This window comes from Mauremys reevesii, linkage group 4 (genome assembly GCF_016161935.1).
Source record: "Mauremys reevesii isolate NIE-2019 linkage group 4, ASM1616193v1, whole genome shotgun sequence".
NCBI lineage: Eukaryota > Metazoa > Chordata > Testudines > Geoemydidae > Mauremys > Mauremys reevesii.
The window spans coordinates 108,015,423-108,034,515 of NC_052626.1; the positions used below are offsets into that span (position 1 = coordinate 108,015,423).

A 19,093-nucleotide genomic window follows, 5' to 3' on the forward strand; every position below is an offset into this window, starting at 1 on the left:
CTATTGGCTGGTAGGAGGAAATTATCCCTAGGGGCAGGTTATCCTATAGCTGCCTACTGCTGGGTTTCTTGCACCTTCCTCTCATTCAGCCGGAGCTGGCCTTTGTCAGAGACCAGATACTGCACTGAATGGACCCTGATCTAACCCTGAGTGGTGATTCCTATCTACTGAATAGCATCCTCTGAAGCATCTGATGTTAGCCACTGTTAGGATGGCAGGTTAGGAGAAAGATTAATCTGTTCAAGTGTGGCAGCTCCAATGTTCCCTTATCAGTCTGCCTGAAGGGGCTAAGCAGGCAGTTGATAAAAGGGTACATTATAGTGACCACCTCATACAGAACAAAACATTGTTGGTCTTCCTATTAGTCACCCAGGGAAGCCTATGGCAACCAACTGTTCCTTGGCCTCACTTCTAACTTGGGACAGATAGTTAGCAACGAAGAACTAGTTTTAGCCACACTTGATCCCCTGCCACCCATGTGTCAGTAACATTTGTTGGGCTAAAACCGCCACAAGCTGCATCCCCCATTCTATACTACAAAACAGGCAGCAGTGGCATGCGCTCACCCTCTGAGCTCTCTCTCTGGAGCCTTCAGTCTTCTCTCAAACCGAATGAAGCCCCAATGCAATGCACTAGGGATGTCCTGGCAGAGGTATGGCCAAAGCATTCCTTGCCAAGGCCTTACGATTGGGGTTTGTTTTTTTTCCCAAACCCATCAGTTTTCAAGCACTGTAGGAAACATTGACAAATCCAAGATGGAGGCTCCTCCACACTTTCCATGGCTTTCTGACATTGTATTGCATTTATTTTTGATTGCTGCTCAGGTTTAACACAAGGGGTTTGTTTGTTTTTGGGGTTTTGTAAATATTAAGCAGCATTACATTGAGATCTGGTTTTTCTGGCTATTTTCAGGGTGGGTTGGTTTTGTGGGTTGTTCGTTTTGTTTTTAATGTTCACAGTTGTTTGCATCTCCATAGTCACCAGGCTTAGAGAGTGAGCTCACACAGGGTAAGCATGAAGCTATTTCCACTTCCCTAGTGAGGTTACCATAAGGGGGAATATTTCTGCATAGCTAATATAGGACTAGTATGTTTCACCCCAAAGGGAAATTTGATACCTGCTTCTACCTTCTGCACCTATGCACAGGCTAGAGAGCTGGCTGGAATTTCTCGTTCCAAATGGACAGCCTTAAAAAACAAAACAAATTTTTTTTTGTTTTTGTGAAGTTTAATTTCTGAGAAGAAATGAAAACTGAAAATTCTCAGTGTTGAAGAGTCAGAACTCCAGTTTTTGCCCCTGGCCATTTTCCAGTAGCGAAAACTAAAAAAGAGGAAGAAAGAGGGAAATCCCCCAAATAAGAATCTGAAAAATTTCAAAAGTTTTTCCATGAAACAAAATTGAGAAAATAAGAATTACTTGGCAAAATGTACTTTCTATTTTTGGACCAGCTCTAATATGCTATACAGATAGTTAAGATTCCACTGACACAGAAAGGTGGCTTGCTACAAGACAACATTGTACTGACCTAGACTGAGAATGGAGGTATTTTGCTTTAATTAAAATATATGTGCAGATAAGCTGGTATTCTCAGGAGTCCAAGAGAGTTAGGCACCCAGATTCCATTGAATTTAAGTGAGATTTGGACATTTATCTCCCTTACAGTCTGTTGAAAAAAACTCCAGCCTTATTTTTGGCTCAGTCATTTAAAACTTTTCCTCAACTGCTATTTTGTTGTTAATTACATATATACAGGGTGAGGATTCAGAAATGGCTCTGTGATTGCTCCTTAGGCCTAATCTATATACACAAAACTAATGAATTCACTTAGAGATATGATTTTTTAACCAATCTAGTTTCACCAGTACAACTCCTAGTGTGGATGTAGTTATACCTGTATAAAGGTGCTTATTCTCGTATAGTTTATTCCTCTTTCCTTATAGGAATAGCTATACTGATATAACACACTTTTAGACCAATGTAATTACCTCAGAATTATTGGGTTTTACCATGACTATACCAGTCTAGTCAAGGCAGTCTAAACTAGAAAGTTGTACAAAGCTTTAGTCAACAGAAATCTCACTAAAACGTCAAGACAATCCTTTTAAGCAGTACCTATTTTTTCTTCAACTCTTCAAATACAGCACAAGGAGCTTGTTTTGAAGCTATAACCTAATTCATATGATGCAGAACACAAACTTCATAACCAGCGTAGACAGCGCACTGATAGCGTAACAACTTGTCTGCTGATCGCAGGAAAAGTTTAGCCATGAGCAGCTGGAACAAACACTGAACACATGTTGTCCATGTCTAAACCGACTGCAGAGTCATAGTAGTTAAAGATGTATCAAGATACGAGTCTAAAGCAGCCTAATTTTCTAGCAAAGTCAACTCCAAATTGTTGCCAGGAAGCCTGTCTCAGGTGAAGTCAAATTAAACTCAAATATAAATGGTTCAGGTCACTGATTTTTAAATCTGAAGATCATGTTTATAAAAAACATACTGGTTTTGAATTTCCAGAGTGGGAAAATACATTGAGAAAGTCTCATTTTAACTCTGCATGACAAAGTTTCCAAATGCTGCCCCAGTTTTGTTTTGTTTTTTTTAAGTTTGTTTCAGCATAGTTGCTTTGGGACATCATCAGCTATTTGCAGTCTCCTGTAATGGTGGTCAAGAGTTCAGTCCTTCAACTAGATGCCCTTGATTGGGAGCCCTTTTGTCTGCTAGCATACAGTAGCCTCTTTCTAATGCCAGAACAAGTTTGCTTAAAACACAGAATATCTATTTGTTGCCTAGTAAGAGTAACTTCACTGCAGCGTAGTTGGCACACACAAAGGACACCAATTACCATTCATGGGATCTGCATTATTACCATCAAGCAGAGCAACTAACATTTATTACAGCTGGGAGGTTAGGCCAATTTGGCAAGATAACTCAGTCGTTATTGAAACTTCAACCCACATTCTGTCCTATAGCGACAGCGACCCAGGGAACAAGGGAGGTCTCCCACAGATGAGATGGAAGGTGCTTGCTTGGTTTAGCAATTTAGAAAAGTGTACAACCGCTTGTTTTTTGCTGTGCTCCCCTCACCTCACTGCATTTGCAACGAAGCCCAGTCTGCTGCATAGGCAAAACAACTTGCAGGGAGCTCAGTTTCCAGATTTGAAAGTAGGCTAAAGCAGGCCACATTGCATTGCTTAGCCCTACAACACAGAGAATGTCAGAGCAGGAAGCAGATACATTCAGTAAAGGAGGGCTTGTTTCTGGAACCATGGACACTGGAAAGAAGAGATCATGGATTTCCAGAGGGAACAGGAGACCTTTGGAACTGGCTATATTAGCAATCTGCACTCTTACTACAGGTTGTCTCCTAAGAGGTAGTAGTTCAATGTATTAAGGTCTCAGTTGATCAAGGTTAGCGGACATTGTGGATAGTTCTCTGAAAACATCCACTCAATGTGCAGCAGCAGTCAAAAAAAGCAAACAGAACATTAGGAACCATTAAGAAAGAGAAGATGACAGAAAATACCATATTGCCTCAATATATATCCATGATATGCCCACATCTTGAATACTGCATGCAAATATGGTCGCCCTATCTCAAAAGAGATATATTGGAATTGGAAAAGGTTCAGAAAAGGGCAACAAAAATTATTAGGGGTATGGAATGATGGCCATATGGAGGAGAGATTAATAAGACTGGGACTTTTCAGCTTATAAAAGACTACTAAGGGAGGATAAGACAGATCTATAAAGTCATGACCGGTGTGGAGAAAGTAAATAAGGAAGTGTTGTTTACTCCTTCTCATAACACACGAACTAGGTGTCACCAAATGAAATTAATAGGCAGTAGGTTTAAAAACAAACAAAAGGAAGTATTTTTTCCACACAACAGAGTCAACCTGTGGAACTCCTTGCCAGAGGATGTTGTGAAGGCCAAGACTATAACAGCATTCAAAAGAAGAACTAGATAAGTTCAGGGAGAATAGGTCAATCAACGACCATTAGCCAGGATGGGCAGGGATGGTGTCCCTAGCCTCTGTTTGCCAGAAGCTGGGAATGGGCAACATGGGATGAGTCACTTGATGATTACCTGTCCTGCTTGTTCCCTCTGGGGCACCTGGCATTGGCCAGTGTTGGAGGACAGTATACTGGGCTAGACCTTTGGTCTGACCCAGTATGGCTGTTCTCATGACATGTTGTGGAAAGAGAAAGGGGAAGGCAATAACTAAGCCTCTCCAATGTGTGGTTGAAGTTACTAAGATATGTGGTGGCAGCCAAATCAGTAACTGTACAGGCCATCACTTGGAGACAACCTTTTGTTTCATGAGCCTGCCAAGAGGAAGCAACTCAAAAGTGGAGGGTGCGGGGAAGAATGCTCAACACCCTGCCCTGTGACACTTTATAGTGAGCCTTCCAGTTGCTTAACAAGTGGCATCATGGGGCTCCCCAGGCCTCCTTGAGCAGAAGACCAGATTGTGAAAGGGGACTGTGTGATGAGGAAGGGGAGAGAAGTGCCAAAACAAGATAGGTAGAGAGAGGAGACACACTCAAGACATGAAACAGTCACAGAAGCAAGCGAAAAAGAGGTGAAGCCCAGCACCCAAAGCCATTTCAACCTTTTTGTCTTTAAGTACCAACATTTGGAGCCAGAGAAAGACTCTGAACTGCAGCACTGTGGGGCAACTGTGCCAAGCCCTCACCATTTAGAGTATTGGCTATGGTTGTCCTAGGGGAGGTCTAGTCATTGCCCGTTTGCCTTTCAAGGAGGGACTGAGTGATTCAGAGACAGGAGTCTAAATCTCCTAGACAGGCTCAAACTAATGAAGTGGTTTGTTTCCCTGGATGGGGAGGAAAACCCCTTAATGTGAGCTGCAGGAACTCAGATAATGAGGTTTAACCGCACCTAGGAGAGCCAAGCTCAGCAAGGCCGGGCTTGGCACATGAAAGGAGAGTACAGCAAGGGGAATCTATGTGGATTTAGAGGACAAGGTATACGGTGAAAGCAGAGAGTTGAAGCAAGTTTTAGAAACGAGGAGCAGAGAGGTGGGTATGGTCACAAAGTGGCCTATAGGCCTCCATGTCTGGATACACAATCCTATGGGATGGGAATGCGTGTGGTAATTAGGGAGGGATGGAAGGAAGAGGTCCTTTTGTAAAAAGACTGAGCTCTACATAAAGCTTGGAAAGTCAATAAAGGTTTTATGAGAAGTCAAATGCTGGTTTTCCCTGCACAGTGTCAGACGCTCAGGGTGCTTTGCCATTATCACACCACTCGAAGTGAGCTCTTCTTTGCCCTTGAGTCTTCTACTACTGGCCACTTAGGATAGCACAGGGATATCTATTAATACAAGCACCATGGTCCTGAGAGGGTGGAGAACAGTCTCTGCGTTTCAAGTGGGCACAGATAACCTCTACACTCTTCCCCTCCATGCTTAATGTGACTAGACCATTCCTTCTGCAACACTTGTCTATCTAGAAACAGTGCACATTTTCACAAGATCACTCCCCCACCCCACCCGCAAGCATAGGCCTGATCCAAATGCCACTGAAGTCAATAGGAATCCTTTAACTGATCTCAATGGTCACTGGATCAGGTCCCATGAACACACTGGACACAGAGGACTTGGTCAGCTTCCATGACACTCTGGAATGAACTCCAACTACCCCCCGCACCTGCAGTTCTTACTCTTTACAGCATAAGAGATCAGATTAAGCTATGTCTAGTTCAACCAAAGCACTTTTACTATGAGTGGGGCTGAGGTCAGTAGCTTCCATAAATAGTCTGATCTGCAAGGTAAGTTTTCTAGCTGCAGCTAACATGGGCATCCTACTCTGCACAGCTGCTAGAAAGAATTTCTTCGTGCATGCCCCGCTTCTACCCCGAAGAAGATTGTTTGCCGAGAAGCAGGTACCCACCCTTTGTCCATACAGTACCTTCCAACACACCCAAGTCTGGCTGGCAATGTGGAATGTATAGGCTGAAGAAACAGGTTTTACGCTTATTGTGCTGACTCGTCCTAGCTGTCCTGCCAGAAAAGTACCAGGTGGTTCTCTTACAGTCAGAGGTTGTGTCTAACCTACCTGGTTGATTGGTACTCCACACACGCTATTGCTCTGTTGCATCATCTATCAACACCTTCTTGTACTGGCCATGTCCAGTCGCTACAAACTTGTACTTCTTGCCAGAAGCAGTGGTCTGAATGGGAGAAGAGAAGTGAGGATTAGGGCCCTTCCTCTAGTGTCCATCTCTCAGCCTGTATCTCAACCAACGCAAATAAGTTTCTTAATATTTAAGAAGCTTTTTTTTTTTTTTTAAAAAAAAGAGTCAAATAAACTGAAGTCTGAGGAGCAGGCGAGGTTATCCAACTTCAATATTTTAATGTGGCCCAGATTCCCACATGGGGTCCAAGCTTGTTCCTACCATCTCTTTGCCTAGACAAATACATACAATAAAATAATAATGGCGATGGATAAATTATTGGAACTGCCAGATAATACAACAATTTTAAAATTCATCATAAGATCAATGGTAGAGATGCAGCTCAGTCAAACCTCTCCAGTAACCCCATACCAAAAGGAGAGGCAGCATCAGAGTTGAAGTTCTATGGGGCCAGGGCTATTCTCAATCTTGGGTAAGTACCTTTTAATCCACTATACCCATGTATCCTTAGAGGCCTCCACATTTTTCAAAACTAGCAGAAAGCCCAGAAACAGAACCCTAAGTATCTAAGCCACTTTGCACTTCCAGAGAATTAGGCTATTATTTAAAATTTTAAAAAAACCTATTAATTAGGCCAACCTGAAGAGTTTCAGTCCAAATGCAAATGATATCAGAGTCTGGTGGGGGGAAACCTTGGGCTTTGGTCCCAGCCCTTTGTTAAATTAGTGGGGATGTTTCTTACAACAGATACGTTTAGAAAAGGAAAGCATGCCTTCCTGTCACTGCCATGGAGGATACCTCTTTTGGCCTAGGCCTATGCTTCTGTTAGTAGGCAACCTCAACCTATGCTCCAACATACAGGCATCCTTCTCCTTTCTCTCCCCCTCTGAGCTAAGAGAGAATTCTCTTGAACAAATTCAGTCCCAATACCATCAAGCAAGTGCTATAAACAGAGACACCTAGGAAGAAGCTACTTACCTTGATGTTGCCTTCATTTTTGGGGGTACCCTTCTGTTCCCACATGCTTCGCTTATTCACAATATCTCCAGCCACAATATCCTGGGGGCATATGAATCAATCTCATCACCCTGACTGCAACATAGCTGAAAGCTGCCTTTGTTCATTTCACACTGACTGAAGGCACCTGCCCAATAACTATGATATTTGGCCATGTGATTGGGTAGAGTCACACTGGGCAGGAACATGGCTGCATACCAGGGGGCATGAGACTCCCTTTTCTTAACCATCCTCCAACATTTGGTATTTTAACAGAACACTGGCTCTAAGGCCCAAGATGTAGCTTTTGTAGGGGAAAGGGTTTACAATATTAAGTAGTACTAATAGGAAACTCTCTTTCCTAGGAAGCTTTAAGTGAAACAGTTTTCAGAGAGACATTTTTGCCTTGAGGCTTTTGCAACCTAGATGTTGCGGCATTGTGCCGCCACTTGAACCAGCAAATGCAATTCACTAGAAATGGAAAGTAGATTCTTTCCATTGCTTAAATTTACAACTTGCCTGTACCTTGGATTAGACCCCACTGAGCCATCAATACACAGCAACTAGGGTGGCTCCTAGTGCAGACAAGGAAACAACTGTTTCCAGCAGTTCAGTTTAACTCCATTTCAAGCCGGGATAAACAAAACCAGTTTCCTTGGTATTTGCATTATTGTGGCTGGGGCCAATACAAGTACAGACAAAGCTTTAGTGAGCTGTAGGCAGTAGGGACAGAACATCTGAAAGGTTTAACAACATGGATGTCAATAGAAGAGGGGAAGAATGTGGTTTTAACCGGACATTGCTACTCCTGATACCATTGTCCTTTTAAGTCCCTGCTCCACAGTGATATACACCAGAATAATTTGAGTAAAGCCAGCCAGCCATGTAGCAGGGCAAGTTTTCTTTCTGAAGTTCATGCTGTTAGACACAGGGGCAGCCCTCGGACATTAAACAAAGCATAGGCACAGACTCCGTGGGTGCTCTGGGGTTGGAGCACCCACGGGGAAAAATTAGAGGGTGCTCTGCAGCCACTGGTAGCCAACTTCCCCTCCTCCCCTGCCCCACCTCCTCCACCTCCCATGTCCCTGCTCCTCTGCCTACCTCCCAGCACCGCCAAACAGCTGTTTGGCAGCATAGCAAGCTCTGGGAGGGAGGGGGAGAAGCGGGAATGTGGCACACTCAGGGGAAGAGGCAGGGCTGGGGCAGGGATTTGGGGAAGGAGTCGGGATATGGGCAGGGAGGGGCAGAGACTTTGGTTGGAATGTGGGTGGGGCAGGACCTCATGGAAGGTGTGGAGTCAGGGCAGGGTTGGGGGCAGAGTGCGGGGTGGGGTCGAGCACCCACTGGCGGGAGCAGAAGTCGGCACCTATGAAACAAAGAGCTGTACCCCTTCTCCTGCTGCAGAGTTTGCTGAGCTTTATATGCCCAGCCGTCTTACCTTACAGGATGGTGACTTAACAGAGGATTGAGCTGCAACCTCTCCAGTCTCCCAGAGGCTTTTTGTGCTGGCTACAGCCATGCTTGTGGTGGTAAGTTCAAGGGAAGATTGTCGGACGAGTTTCTGAACCTTCTCGGATGTCTGGAAACAAAGCAAATCAAAGTGAAAGTGTTCTGAGCACTTGCAGATTTTTGTGACTAGATTCTTGGAGGAAGGAGGTTGTAAATAATCATTCCAATGGATACATAACCACAGAGTCAAGGGACAAATAAGAACATGGAGGCTAAGGAGAAGAACATTGTGCCCATTCAGGACAGAGGTGCAGGGAGGAGACAGCCCTCGTCTAGTGTAGTAAGATAGGAGAAAATGGCTTGTTCACATCTCCAGCGCTCCTGCTCAAAAGACACACGATTCCTCATCCTGATGAATTAAAGAGCGTGGAGGGATTTAGGAATATTAGATTCAATCCCTTCTAGTATTATTATAGCTAGCTGCTAGGGCAGAGTCTACAAGGACCAAAGGAGGTGAGGACTATCCAGAATAGAATAGAGCCTATATGGGGCTGGGGGTGGAGAGCATGCCACCTATATGATCGAGAGCATCACCTCAATGGCATGAGTGTACTGCTCCAGTCTGTCATCAATCTTGGAAACAGGAAGTGGTGGCTGAGTCTTCTTCACACTGTTGCTGGAGAAAGGAAGGAAGAATTAAGTGTTATTGCCCTAAGCTCATCAGAGTGAAGTCTACCCAAGCCTCTGGGAAGAAGCCACTAGTTTTGCCCCCACCCCCACATCACAAATGCTGGTTCTGAAAGATGTCCAAGTGACCCACTAAGCAATAGGACACTGTTCCCCCTCATCCCACCAGCACAGCCCTCCAGCATGATCACTTGGAATTGTGTCTTTAGTTCAGGTGTGGGTCTGTGTTACAGTAATACCCAAGTCAAAGCCCAGTGGAGAATTACCAACAGGTCAATCAGTGGAAGGAGAATTACCTTTTCTTTATGGAGCGGTTCAGGGATTCAGTTCGATCTGTGATCTAAATGGGAAGAGACGAGAAAGAAGAGACATCAGTTTTCCCTGCTGCCCTGAGTCCCTCATCTTAAATGGCCATAACTCAAGTCAGTGAGTTCTCCCCACCCCTAACTGAGAAATGTGGGTCATTTCAAAAGTATCTTGTTTCCTCCCACCTCCCTACCTGTACCCTGGAATGACAGAACCATCAGTCAGCCCCCTTGGGTGTCCCTATAACTCCCCACTTTGCAGTCAAGAGGTGGCATCTTCAGCTGCAACAGCAATGATGGTAGATGCAGCCGACCTGATGATGCTGGACCAACAAGTTCTGGAGGTGGCTTTAAAGTGGAGGAGCTATCAGGAAAGTGAGCTTCCAGAGCATCATAGGATGAACTGCAGTGAAGAGTCAAACATCTGTATTTTAAAAAGCCTCCCCCCACGTTTCCAGCCCAGTGATTCCCCACTCCCGCCCCCATCTTGAAGGAAGAGTCACATATTGGGCAGAGTGCAGGAGGAAAAGCTGCAGGACACCTGTACCTAGTCCATTCCCCACTGCAGCCGCAGCCTGATCCTGTTCCCCAAGGGTCACTAATTCATCTGGCCACAGGAGTAGCTAACATGCATGTTGGCTGCCAGTGTAAGCAGCAACCTGACCACCAAGCTTCTCTCCTCCCATCCTATCATATTCCAGCACATGGGTGACCCTGGGGCCAAGCAGCAGGGCCTCTCCACTGTAAGACTCACATAGGCTCTTGGTGATGAGTAGAATGGAAGGGGCAGGTATAGATAAAGGTAAAGACAAGAGAAAAAAAACACAAAGGCAGGAAAAAGAGGAAGATGGACAGAAAATGGCATCTGTGAGGGTACATAGTTTACACTGGCCATTCCACTGCAAGGAGGCTCCAAGACAGAGGAATGATTTAACCAGCAGAGCCTTCTGCACTGCACAGGGAGCAGGACCCTTCAAGCCAGCATGTAGTATATTCCTTACTACCAGGGAATCCTACAAAACCAAGAATCGGAAGCCCCGTGACAGTGATTCACCCTGCACACACATCCACGTGCGATAGGAGAACTGTGCACCCATTAGCAGAGGGAGACAAGCAGTAAAGACTGCAAAGCAGACTGGTTTTAATACACCTTCAGAGGTCACTGACTGTTTTAACTGAGCAATAAAACATCTGACAAGGCCAACTTGTCTTCTTGGTGACTGTCCAAATTGCTGTGTGGACATACGCAAGATAGATTAGAAAAGGCTGTTTGCAGATGCCCTCAAGCTCTATTACTTTAAACAGGGATGCATTAGAATGATTGTTCTGCTGGTTTGTAGCATACTTATTTGGGAGTTTTCTCTGTAAAATGCACCTCTCACTGAGCAGTACATATGTCCATTTTCTGCTCTGGAAAATTATTCCTTTATCAGCAGGGCTCAGCCTGTCAGAGCAGCAACATTTGAGAGGCTGGGGAGTGTTTGCAGTTTGAGTTCATGACTGTGAATCCAGAGATCTGGGCTCTAAGCCTCCGTCACTCCACCCCTTGTGCAGTCATTGGCTCCTGTGCCAAGCGTGTGCTGCACACGACCATTCCAACTGGGCATCACCTTACACTGCTGTGAAAGGGACAGGACAGAGAATCAGCCCTCTGGGTTCTGTTCCCAGCTGAAGCAGCAAGTTAACTGGCATCTTGGGCAGGTTGTAGATCACCATCTGTGTCTGGGCTTCTGAAGAGTAGGGAGAGCGCATCACAACCCGCATCTGTTGGGTATTTACAGTAATTTTTGTAATCCCTGGAGGAGAGGGCACTATACGGGAACAAGGGATTGCTCTCTTGTTCCGTTCCCCCACCAAGACTCCAGCATTAACACTGCTGCCACGTCCACAGAGAGCTATCACAAGTACAAACTGGAGAAGTTGCTTCATATCTGCATGACACTCTATTCACAGCCTTTCTTCACTGCTCAGTTACCTAAACCCTACTCCCCAGCCCAGACCTTCACATTCATGAATTTGCAGCACTCCTCTATTCGTTTAGAGGACAGAAGGGAACATTATAAATATCTAGCTCACCTCCTGGCTCCAGGCCATAAAGAAAGTCTGGGGCAAGACTTCAGGGGCCTAGCTTCCCTTCTTCTGTGGCTGGCTACTTCATGCCTTGAGAACCCCTTCATTCTTCCATTGCTCTCATTTTTTAAATACCCCTTTCCTGGCCACAGAGGCCTTTGAAATCTCAGGCTGCTACTTGTTATGCTAAGACCTCACCCACCCACCCAGGACCTCTGGATCTAAGAGACACAAGCTTCAACTGACTGAGCTAAAGGAGCGAGCTTCCCCATCTCATGCCAGTAGTCAGTACTGTGGTTAAAACTGAAAGAGCGTTTATGTCCTAATCCTATTTTTCTCCCCACAGGCTCGTGCCTTTCCAAACCAGTCATGGTATGGAATGATTCCATTCTTAGTTTCTTATGGATGATCCAGGCTTTTAAATATCTATATCTATCTATCTATATATATTATATATAGTTTAAACAAAATTCCTTCAACTGCTTGTGCACAAGAACTCCTTTCTGCTTTGAAAAAAGATTGTGAGCACATCTCTCCCCTGAATGAATGCGTGTACAGCCTGCTTGGTGGGAAAGCTTCCCCACCAACACCATAAAGGCCCCTTCAGAGGCAGTGGATATTTAACCCCTTCCCTGGTGTGTACGGGATTGTTCATAGCAACAGTTCCACAGGAAGGTATAGGGATTTGGTGGTTGCCCTGCAAGAGAGCATCTGTCCCTAGTACCAAAGGTAGGGTGGGATTTTTCAGAAGCATGAGCCCAATTCTGTTCTCACTGAAGTCCATGGTAAAGCTCCAGAGCTAGATTTTATTTTTATTTTTTTTTTTTTTTGCTCACACACCACCCGTTCCTCTCTCAGTGCAGTGAGGGGTTTTTCTTCCTGGCTTGATAGTCACACACACATTCCCATCAGGCATCACAATGCAAATAGACTGGGGCCAGAACCCAGGTAATTCTATTGCTCCCCAGAAGTTTGATCTTTATTGTTAAAGTTTCCTGTAATGTAACAAAGCTCTGCTGCCTGTCTGAGCAGCTCCTCCAAAGTTACAGACGAAACACCCCCCTTGCTACATGTTTCTTGTCACACCTTTTGAAAGTGACACAACTCTCCCTGGCCAGGCAACATTGAGTCACATGCAGGCAGCATGGGGTTTGAGAGCCACTAGGGGAGCACAATACTAACAGGTGCGTAAAAGGCCACCTGAATGCTCAGCCAACACCCCAAAGACTAATGGAATCTGCACGCACTGGACTCCTCATGCTCCATCCTAATCTGTGGCCAGCAAGATCAACTCTGACAGGAGAAGGAAAGAGCCATTTTCCCCATACACCTACCATATCTGGATACACAGGGCTGCGTATCCACATAACATTGAGGGGGAAGTGTCTAAAGCAGACCCAGTATTACATGCTAGGAAACAAGACAGACTATCAGTTTGATTAAATTCGTGAAGGGAGAAAATGGCCAAGGTTATTACTGCTTTGTATTATAAAAGTTCTTAGAGGCCCCAGTTGAGACCAGGGCACCATTGTGCTAGGTGCTGTACATCCCCATAGGAAGAGGCAATCCCTGCTCTCAAGAGCTGACTGCATAAGTAGACAAGACAAACAGATGGAGAAAGTACTATGCCCATTTTACAAGCGAAGCACAGAGAGTAAGTGACTTCCCCAAGATCATGCTGGAAGTCTGTGATAGAGCTGGCAAGTGAATCCAGATCTCCTGAGGTCTTAAGTATTAGACCATCTTTCCTCCCCACTACATAGCCACACCAATCTCTGAGCAGGCTGCCAGGTCGCCTCACACTAAGGTTTAGGCCAGCTCTAAGTGCACTTGCGATTCAGAGCACTCTTAGCAGCACGTACTGTTGTGGAACTCGTTGGGGACTGGCCATCACATTGTTCGTCCTCTTCCCCTTCGACGCTGGAGGTGCTTGGTGCTTTCTGGCGTTTTTCTGGTGTCTCCTCCTCCTCATTCCTCCTCCTCTTTTTCTCCTGCATGCAAAGAATGAGCAGATCAGGAGCAAAGCTGATTAAATGCCTGCTGTAACAAGTGTCAGACCCACCCCCACAAGTGAAGCTTTGGGCAGAGATACTCTGACCTTTCTTTCATGTGTGAAAAATTCATTCTCCCAGTTGTCATTTAAAAAGACAACAACATTTTTTACAGGTGCAAGGTCACAAAGTGATTTGATGAGGCATTCTGCATGAGTTTTCACAGACATTTCCCACCAATTTTGCCCAGCCCATATCAGAAAGGATTATATATCCCCACTCTCAGACAGGGGACAGGGAAAGTAACTGCATTTATTCTGAGGAGCTACGAAGCCATAACACTCCCTAATAAGAGGGATATCATGATATATGCAATCACAGTCCATCTTGAACATTTATTACTACTAAAAGCGACACAGACAGGCTTCCATACAGCTTGAGATCCATCTTAGTCTCCCTTGTTTACCAGGGCCACACCATGCCTTGAACTATATACAGCACAGACACCCCTAGTAGATGGAAGGCAACAATGCTGGACCCCAATTTCAGCTCTATTAGAATATCAGGCCAAGGCTTCTCAGAGCATGAGACAAAAAAAAAAAAAAAAAAAAGGAGGGGGGGGGAGAAGGGGTTCTGAACACATAGGTTCAGAATTTCCTTAAGAGTCTTGTATTTGTGACTTTGTTAGTTTCTCCAGTCCTACACTCTCCATACTGAATAATAAGGGGCAGAACAGATACCACAGCGGAGAACTTAGAACACGGAATTACAGGCCTTGTGGTGCTACTTGTCAGAGCAGCACTAAGTTCTCCATTATGTGCAGTGACTGATTTTTGGAAGGGGAGGAGAGAAGAAAGGAGCCAGTAAACATGAAAGTGGCCTCTACACATTTAAGCTACATGTAACTGGGGGTGCTTGCATAGCTGCAGCTATACCAATGCAAACTGCTGGGGTAGACAAGCTGCAGCATCGTAAGGCGGGGTGTGCACTAGTGTGACCCTTGTGATACATACCTATCCCAGTAGCTTACAAGTACAAGCCTTGTTTACACATTACTGCGATTTGTCTACCCCACATGATGGATGGGTCCCCCATGAAGTCACAGCCATACCAAGAGAGATCACAGATCCAATATTTCTGCCCTGACCTCCTGCTCAGCTTTCTCCTCCTCTTCCTCCTCTTCTTGCTTCTGCTTTTGAATGCATTCTTCCTCAAAAAGTTGCTGAGGCTCCTCTGTCTCCAGCGGCTCTTGCCTCATCGCCTCATTCTCCCCGGGAATCTCCTCCGGGCCCTCCTGATTCAGCTGGACCTGCTCCAGCTTGACTTCAGCTTCCCTCAGACCACTGTCCTCTTCCTCATAGGAGTGTCTTGGAGACCTAGAGGTGGGGAGGGGAAGAAGCCTTTGAGAAGGGAAATGAGTGTTTCAAACCTACAGAAAATCTGGTGTCCTGTACCTTTAAAACACCAGCTTTATTAGTAATGGCCCAACATACAACTGGAGTTCTAAAAATACTGTGCAAATACAGATATACTATTTAGTGCAAGTAGGTTTTGGTTTAATGAGAAGCTAGTGCATGGCAGAACTGGCCAATAAAACAGTAAGAAGAATTACAAAACATTTTTGGGAAGTTTATACTAAGACATGGATGAAATCATTCAAAACCAGAAGGCAAATCAGGTCCACTCTTTATCATGGTTTGCATTATGGTGGCACATAAAAGCCCCAACTTAAGACAGATGCCCCACTGAACTAGGTGCTGCACACGCAGAGCATGACGTAGCTCTTCAGGGCAGTGACTTACAGCCTAAACAGACTGAAGGTGGGAGGGGAAAAAACCGGAGGCAGAGAGACTTGCCCAGGGTCAATGGCAGAGCTGGGAATAGGAGCCAGGTCTCCTGATTCCCAGCCCAGTGTTCTGTCCACTGGCCCACATTCATTCCAGCAGCAGGAGCTGGACCCAAAGCCTATTTAAGTCAATAGGATCCTTTCCATTGATTTCAGTGGGCTTTGGATCAGGCCCTAGGCTGTTTATCACATCAGTTTGGCTCCAAATATTGTATTTGATTACATGAGGCAACTTCCCTTCTGAACAACTTCTGCAGTGCAATCCAGCTTCTCCACAGCGAACTCGGTGCTAGATACCAGATGCCAGCATTACACAGACAGGAGAGCACTTTCACAACCTCAAGCCTCCAATTTCTCAACCTTCATGTCAGACGCAGAGTCCCATCTGAAATGGGCCTGCGGCTAAGGCACAGCATGAGAGGACGACAGTACAGTAATGGCGGAGGAAGACTGGTAAGAACTAAGAAGTAAATGTCACTTCTCCTTGCCACAGAATTCCTGCTCCAGTCTCAACTGCAAAAGACAACAAGAAATAATGCCTCCACATTTCTAGTTCCAGATGTATGGAGCAGGAGGAGATCCCCACCCCCTGAGCTCCAGAGCTGGACTTCCCCATCCAGGTAGGCTGTGACCAAGATCCCTTCTAATTTTGAGGCCATTTGGGCTAACTTGTGTGGTCTGAGGTTGGACAAGACTAGGTTGAGCTCAAGGGGATTTCTCCCCCTTGTTCTTTTGTTCCCCAGCCGCCTTCTGGGAGAATTTGATTTCTAACTACAGGACAGTCTGCATTGTTCATTAGGGTACAAGAACCATTTACACACACACCCACCTGCCTGCATGTCTGTCCATACAGCTCCTTTTTTCTTTTCGATACCATTTTTCTACCTGCTTTTTTCCCCTCACCAGTAGAAACTAATGGAACCACTGGAATTCAGCCAAAGGAGAATGGAAACCCAGCAACGATAAAGCCAAACATTCAAATCTACATTGTCAAAAGTAGGGCAAGAAAAAGAGGAAAAAGGAAGGAAATTGTGCAACTTTCTTCAAAATGCAAAGATTCCAAACAGCTCTAGTCCCAAGTTAGGTACACATCCCCTCTGCCCAGCTCTAAAAGGTAGCCCCAGCCCAGGGAAGCCACGGCACATATTTCTTTGAAGCATTTAGAAAGAGGCTCATGGCTTGATTTTCCAGAGGCACTAAAATGACTGACACTGCAAGCCATTTGCCAGGTCACAGCAAGGTCTCCATATCTAAACTAGACACAGCTGGAATCCATTTGGCTCACTTGTGGGTCAGTACTGATCAAATAGGTATTAGAATTATAATAAAGTGTTTAGACTACTGAATGCATGCGAGTTGCTGCATGCATTAATCTTATTCTCAATAGCGGGGTTCCATACTGGAATGTAATATTGGAGCAGTTGTATTGTGAGCCTCTGATACTGTATGAATTGCTGTACAGTACTGGAGAGTGACATTAGCATGAAGAGCTGCTCTTCAACAGAAACTGTTATGACCCATCACAAGAGGCTGCCCATCAATACCAGAGAGGCTACGGGTGGATCTTACAACAATTGAGGGATTGTCAACAAGAGGACAAAAGACTTATTGTTGTTCTGCTCTCCTCTCAGTGAAGATCAGTCACGCAAGTGGACTCCTCCTATCAGCTGAGTTTGCAGCTCAAAGCATGTAGCAAGAAGGGGATAAAAACCCCAAGCAAAAAGGAACTAATCTCTAAGCTGCTGCAACTCTGGGGAGGCAAGGGCCAGGTCTACACTACAGAACCAGTATAACTAAGTCACTCAGGGGTGTGAAATAGCCACACCCCTGAGAGAGACATCCTTACATCCACCTAACCCTTCCCTTCCCCCTATCCCAGCATGGACAGCACTATGTCAACGGGAGAGCCATCAGCGTAGGAGCATCTTTACTTAAAATGCTGCACTGGCACAGCTGCACCACCATAGCACTTAAGTGTAGACCTGCCTGAGGTGTTTCTAGGCAAAAGCAAAAACTCCTGGGTTAGCCCTAAAGGACAAAAAACAAACAAACTGACCTTGCTGATTATAGGAGATTTCAAAACCTATATAGGCGAAGACTAACATTGGTGTGTGTGTTTGTTTGCTTGCAAAGAACGCATTTCCTTTTCCTGTTTAATAAATCTTCATATAGTTTGCCATAGAACTGACTACAAGCATTATCTTTGGTGACAGACCTAAAGCGCAATTGACCTGAGGTAAGTGACTGATCCTTTGGGATTAGGAGTAACCAGGATATTGCTGTGATTCTTGATCTTAGTCCTCTATCACAGAGATTGTCTTGCCACCTGGGTAAGTCTGAGTACCCAAGGAGACTAGGGTGACCAGATGTCCCGATTTTATAGGGACAGTGCAGATTTTGGGGTCTTTTTCTTATACAGACTTTTATTACCCCCCACCCCCATCCCGATTTTTCACACTTGCTGTCTGGTCACCCTAAAGGGGACTGTCTGTGACTCCATTTAAGTTGGTTAATGTGCCTGAGGAGTTTGCACTTGGTGGAATTGGTTGGTGAAATCTAAGGTTAGAACTCATGATCACTTTGGGGTTTGTGCTGGGTTTAAAAACAGTCTGCCCCAAGGTTGATACTCACACTCCTGTGAGCATTAGAGTGACCACAGATACCATTCAAGTCAATGGCAGGTGCTCCCCACCACTTCAAGCCAGGCCACTGTCTATTGAGTGATTTATGGATTCATTTTTACAGTTCTGCTGCTGTTAAGCCAGTCTATCATCTTCAATGCTTTCACACAGTCACCAGTGCAGTGTTCCCTGGCACCAAGGCAGCCACCACCAGCAAGGCAGCTAAACTGCTCATTGTAATTAAGTAGATTTCGGCTTAGAGGAGAGCCAGGAACGCTATGGTCCTCACTAAAGCTCTTCGCTGTACTGCTACTGAACAAAGTTGTGTTTATGTAGCCGTGCCTCAGGACTGGTCATCCACAAGCAATGAAGCAGGGAGCTCTGGCTCTAAAAGCATAAGCACTTCTATTGCCTGAGTGGAAGGCAGAGGTCATTAGCTTGAAAGCAGTAAAGGACTTGAACCTGTATACCTGACCTAACCACTAGAGGAGAACAGAGAGCAACATTGTGTTGGCAGGGGTTCCACAGAACTAACATACAACAAACTCTGGTGAGGGGGCATGGGCCAGCCAGGCACTGATCACAACACAAGAGAGTGAATAAAAAGTACACCTCCCTCCTCAGTTAGATACTAGCACATGCAACTGGTATCCAGGCAGGCTACTGATGCTGCCAGGCCAACAATCAGATGCATCAAGTCCGCAGCCTGGTTGCTTTCTTAACCCCAGACATTGTCCCCTCACCTGACTCCACAGTAGCTATCACCAGCCATCTCTGCAGAGCAAAAGACGGAGCGACCGAGTGGAGGTTAGGTAACGGACAGCATGTTGAGCAAGAGGTAGTAGAGGGTGAAAGGGGAAGTTGAGGAAGGATTTAGGCTCTGTTCGGAAGTGCCAGTTCTGCCAGACGCAGTGAGAGGAATGAAAGGGACAATGGTTCAACCAGACTTGCCCTGCACCTTCTCTTCC

The 19,093-nt window shown here is 45.4% G+C and overlaps 1 protein-coding gene across 4 annotated transcripts in view; it reads right to left on the reverse strand.

Moving 5' to 3' along the window:
- The window catches only part of LSP1 (lymphocyte specific protein 1), an 88,331-nt gene that overhangs the window by 9,677 nt on the left and 59,561 nt on the right, over positions 1-19,093 (reverse strand). For all 4 annotated transcript variants that reach the window (XM_039534572.1, XM_039534569.1, XM_039534571.1 and 1 more), the window contains 7 exons: positions 14,806-15,034; positions 13,530-13,658; positions 9,589-9,632; positions 9,200-9,281; positions 8,595-8,735; positions 7,139-7,219; positions 6,082-6,196 (listed from right to left, as the gene is read on the reverse strand). In XM_039534572.1, coding sequence (XP_039390506.1) covers positions 6,107-6,196; positions 7,139-7,219; positions 8,595-8,735; positions 9,200-9,281; positions 9,589-9,632; positions 13,530-13,658; positions 14,806-15,034 — 796 coding nt within the window. In that variant the 3' untranslated portion in view covers positions 6,082-6,106. The remainder of the gene's footprint in view (positions 1-6,081; positions 6,197-7,138; positions 7,220-8,594; positions 8,736-9,199; positions 9,282-9,588; positions 9,633-13,529; positions 13,659-14,805; positions 15,035-19,093) is intronic.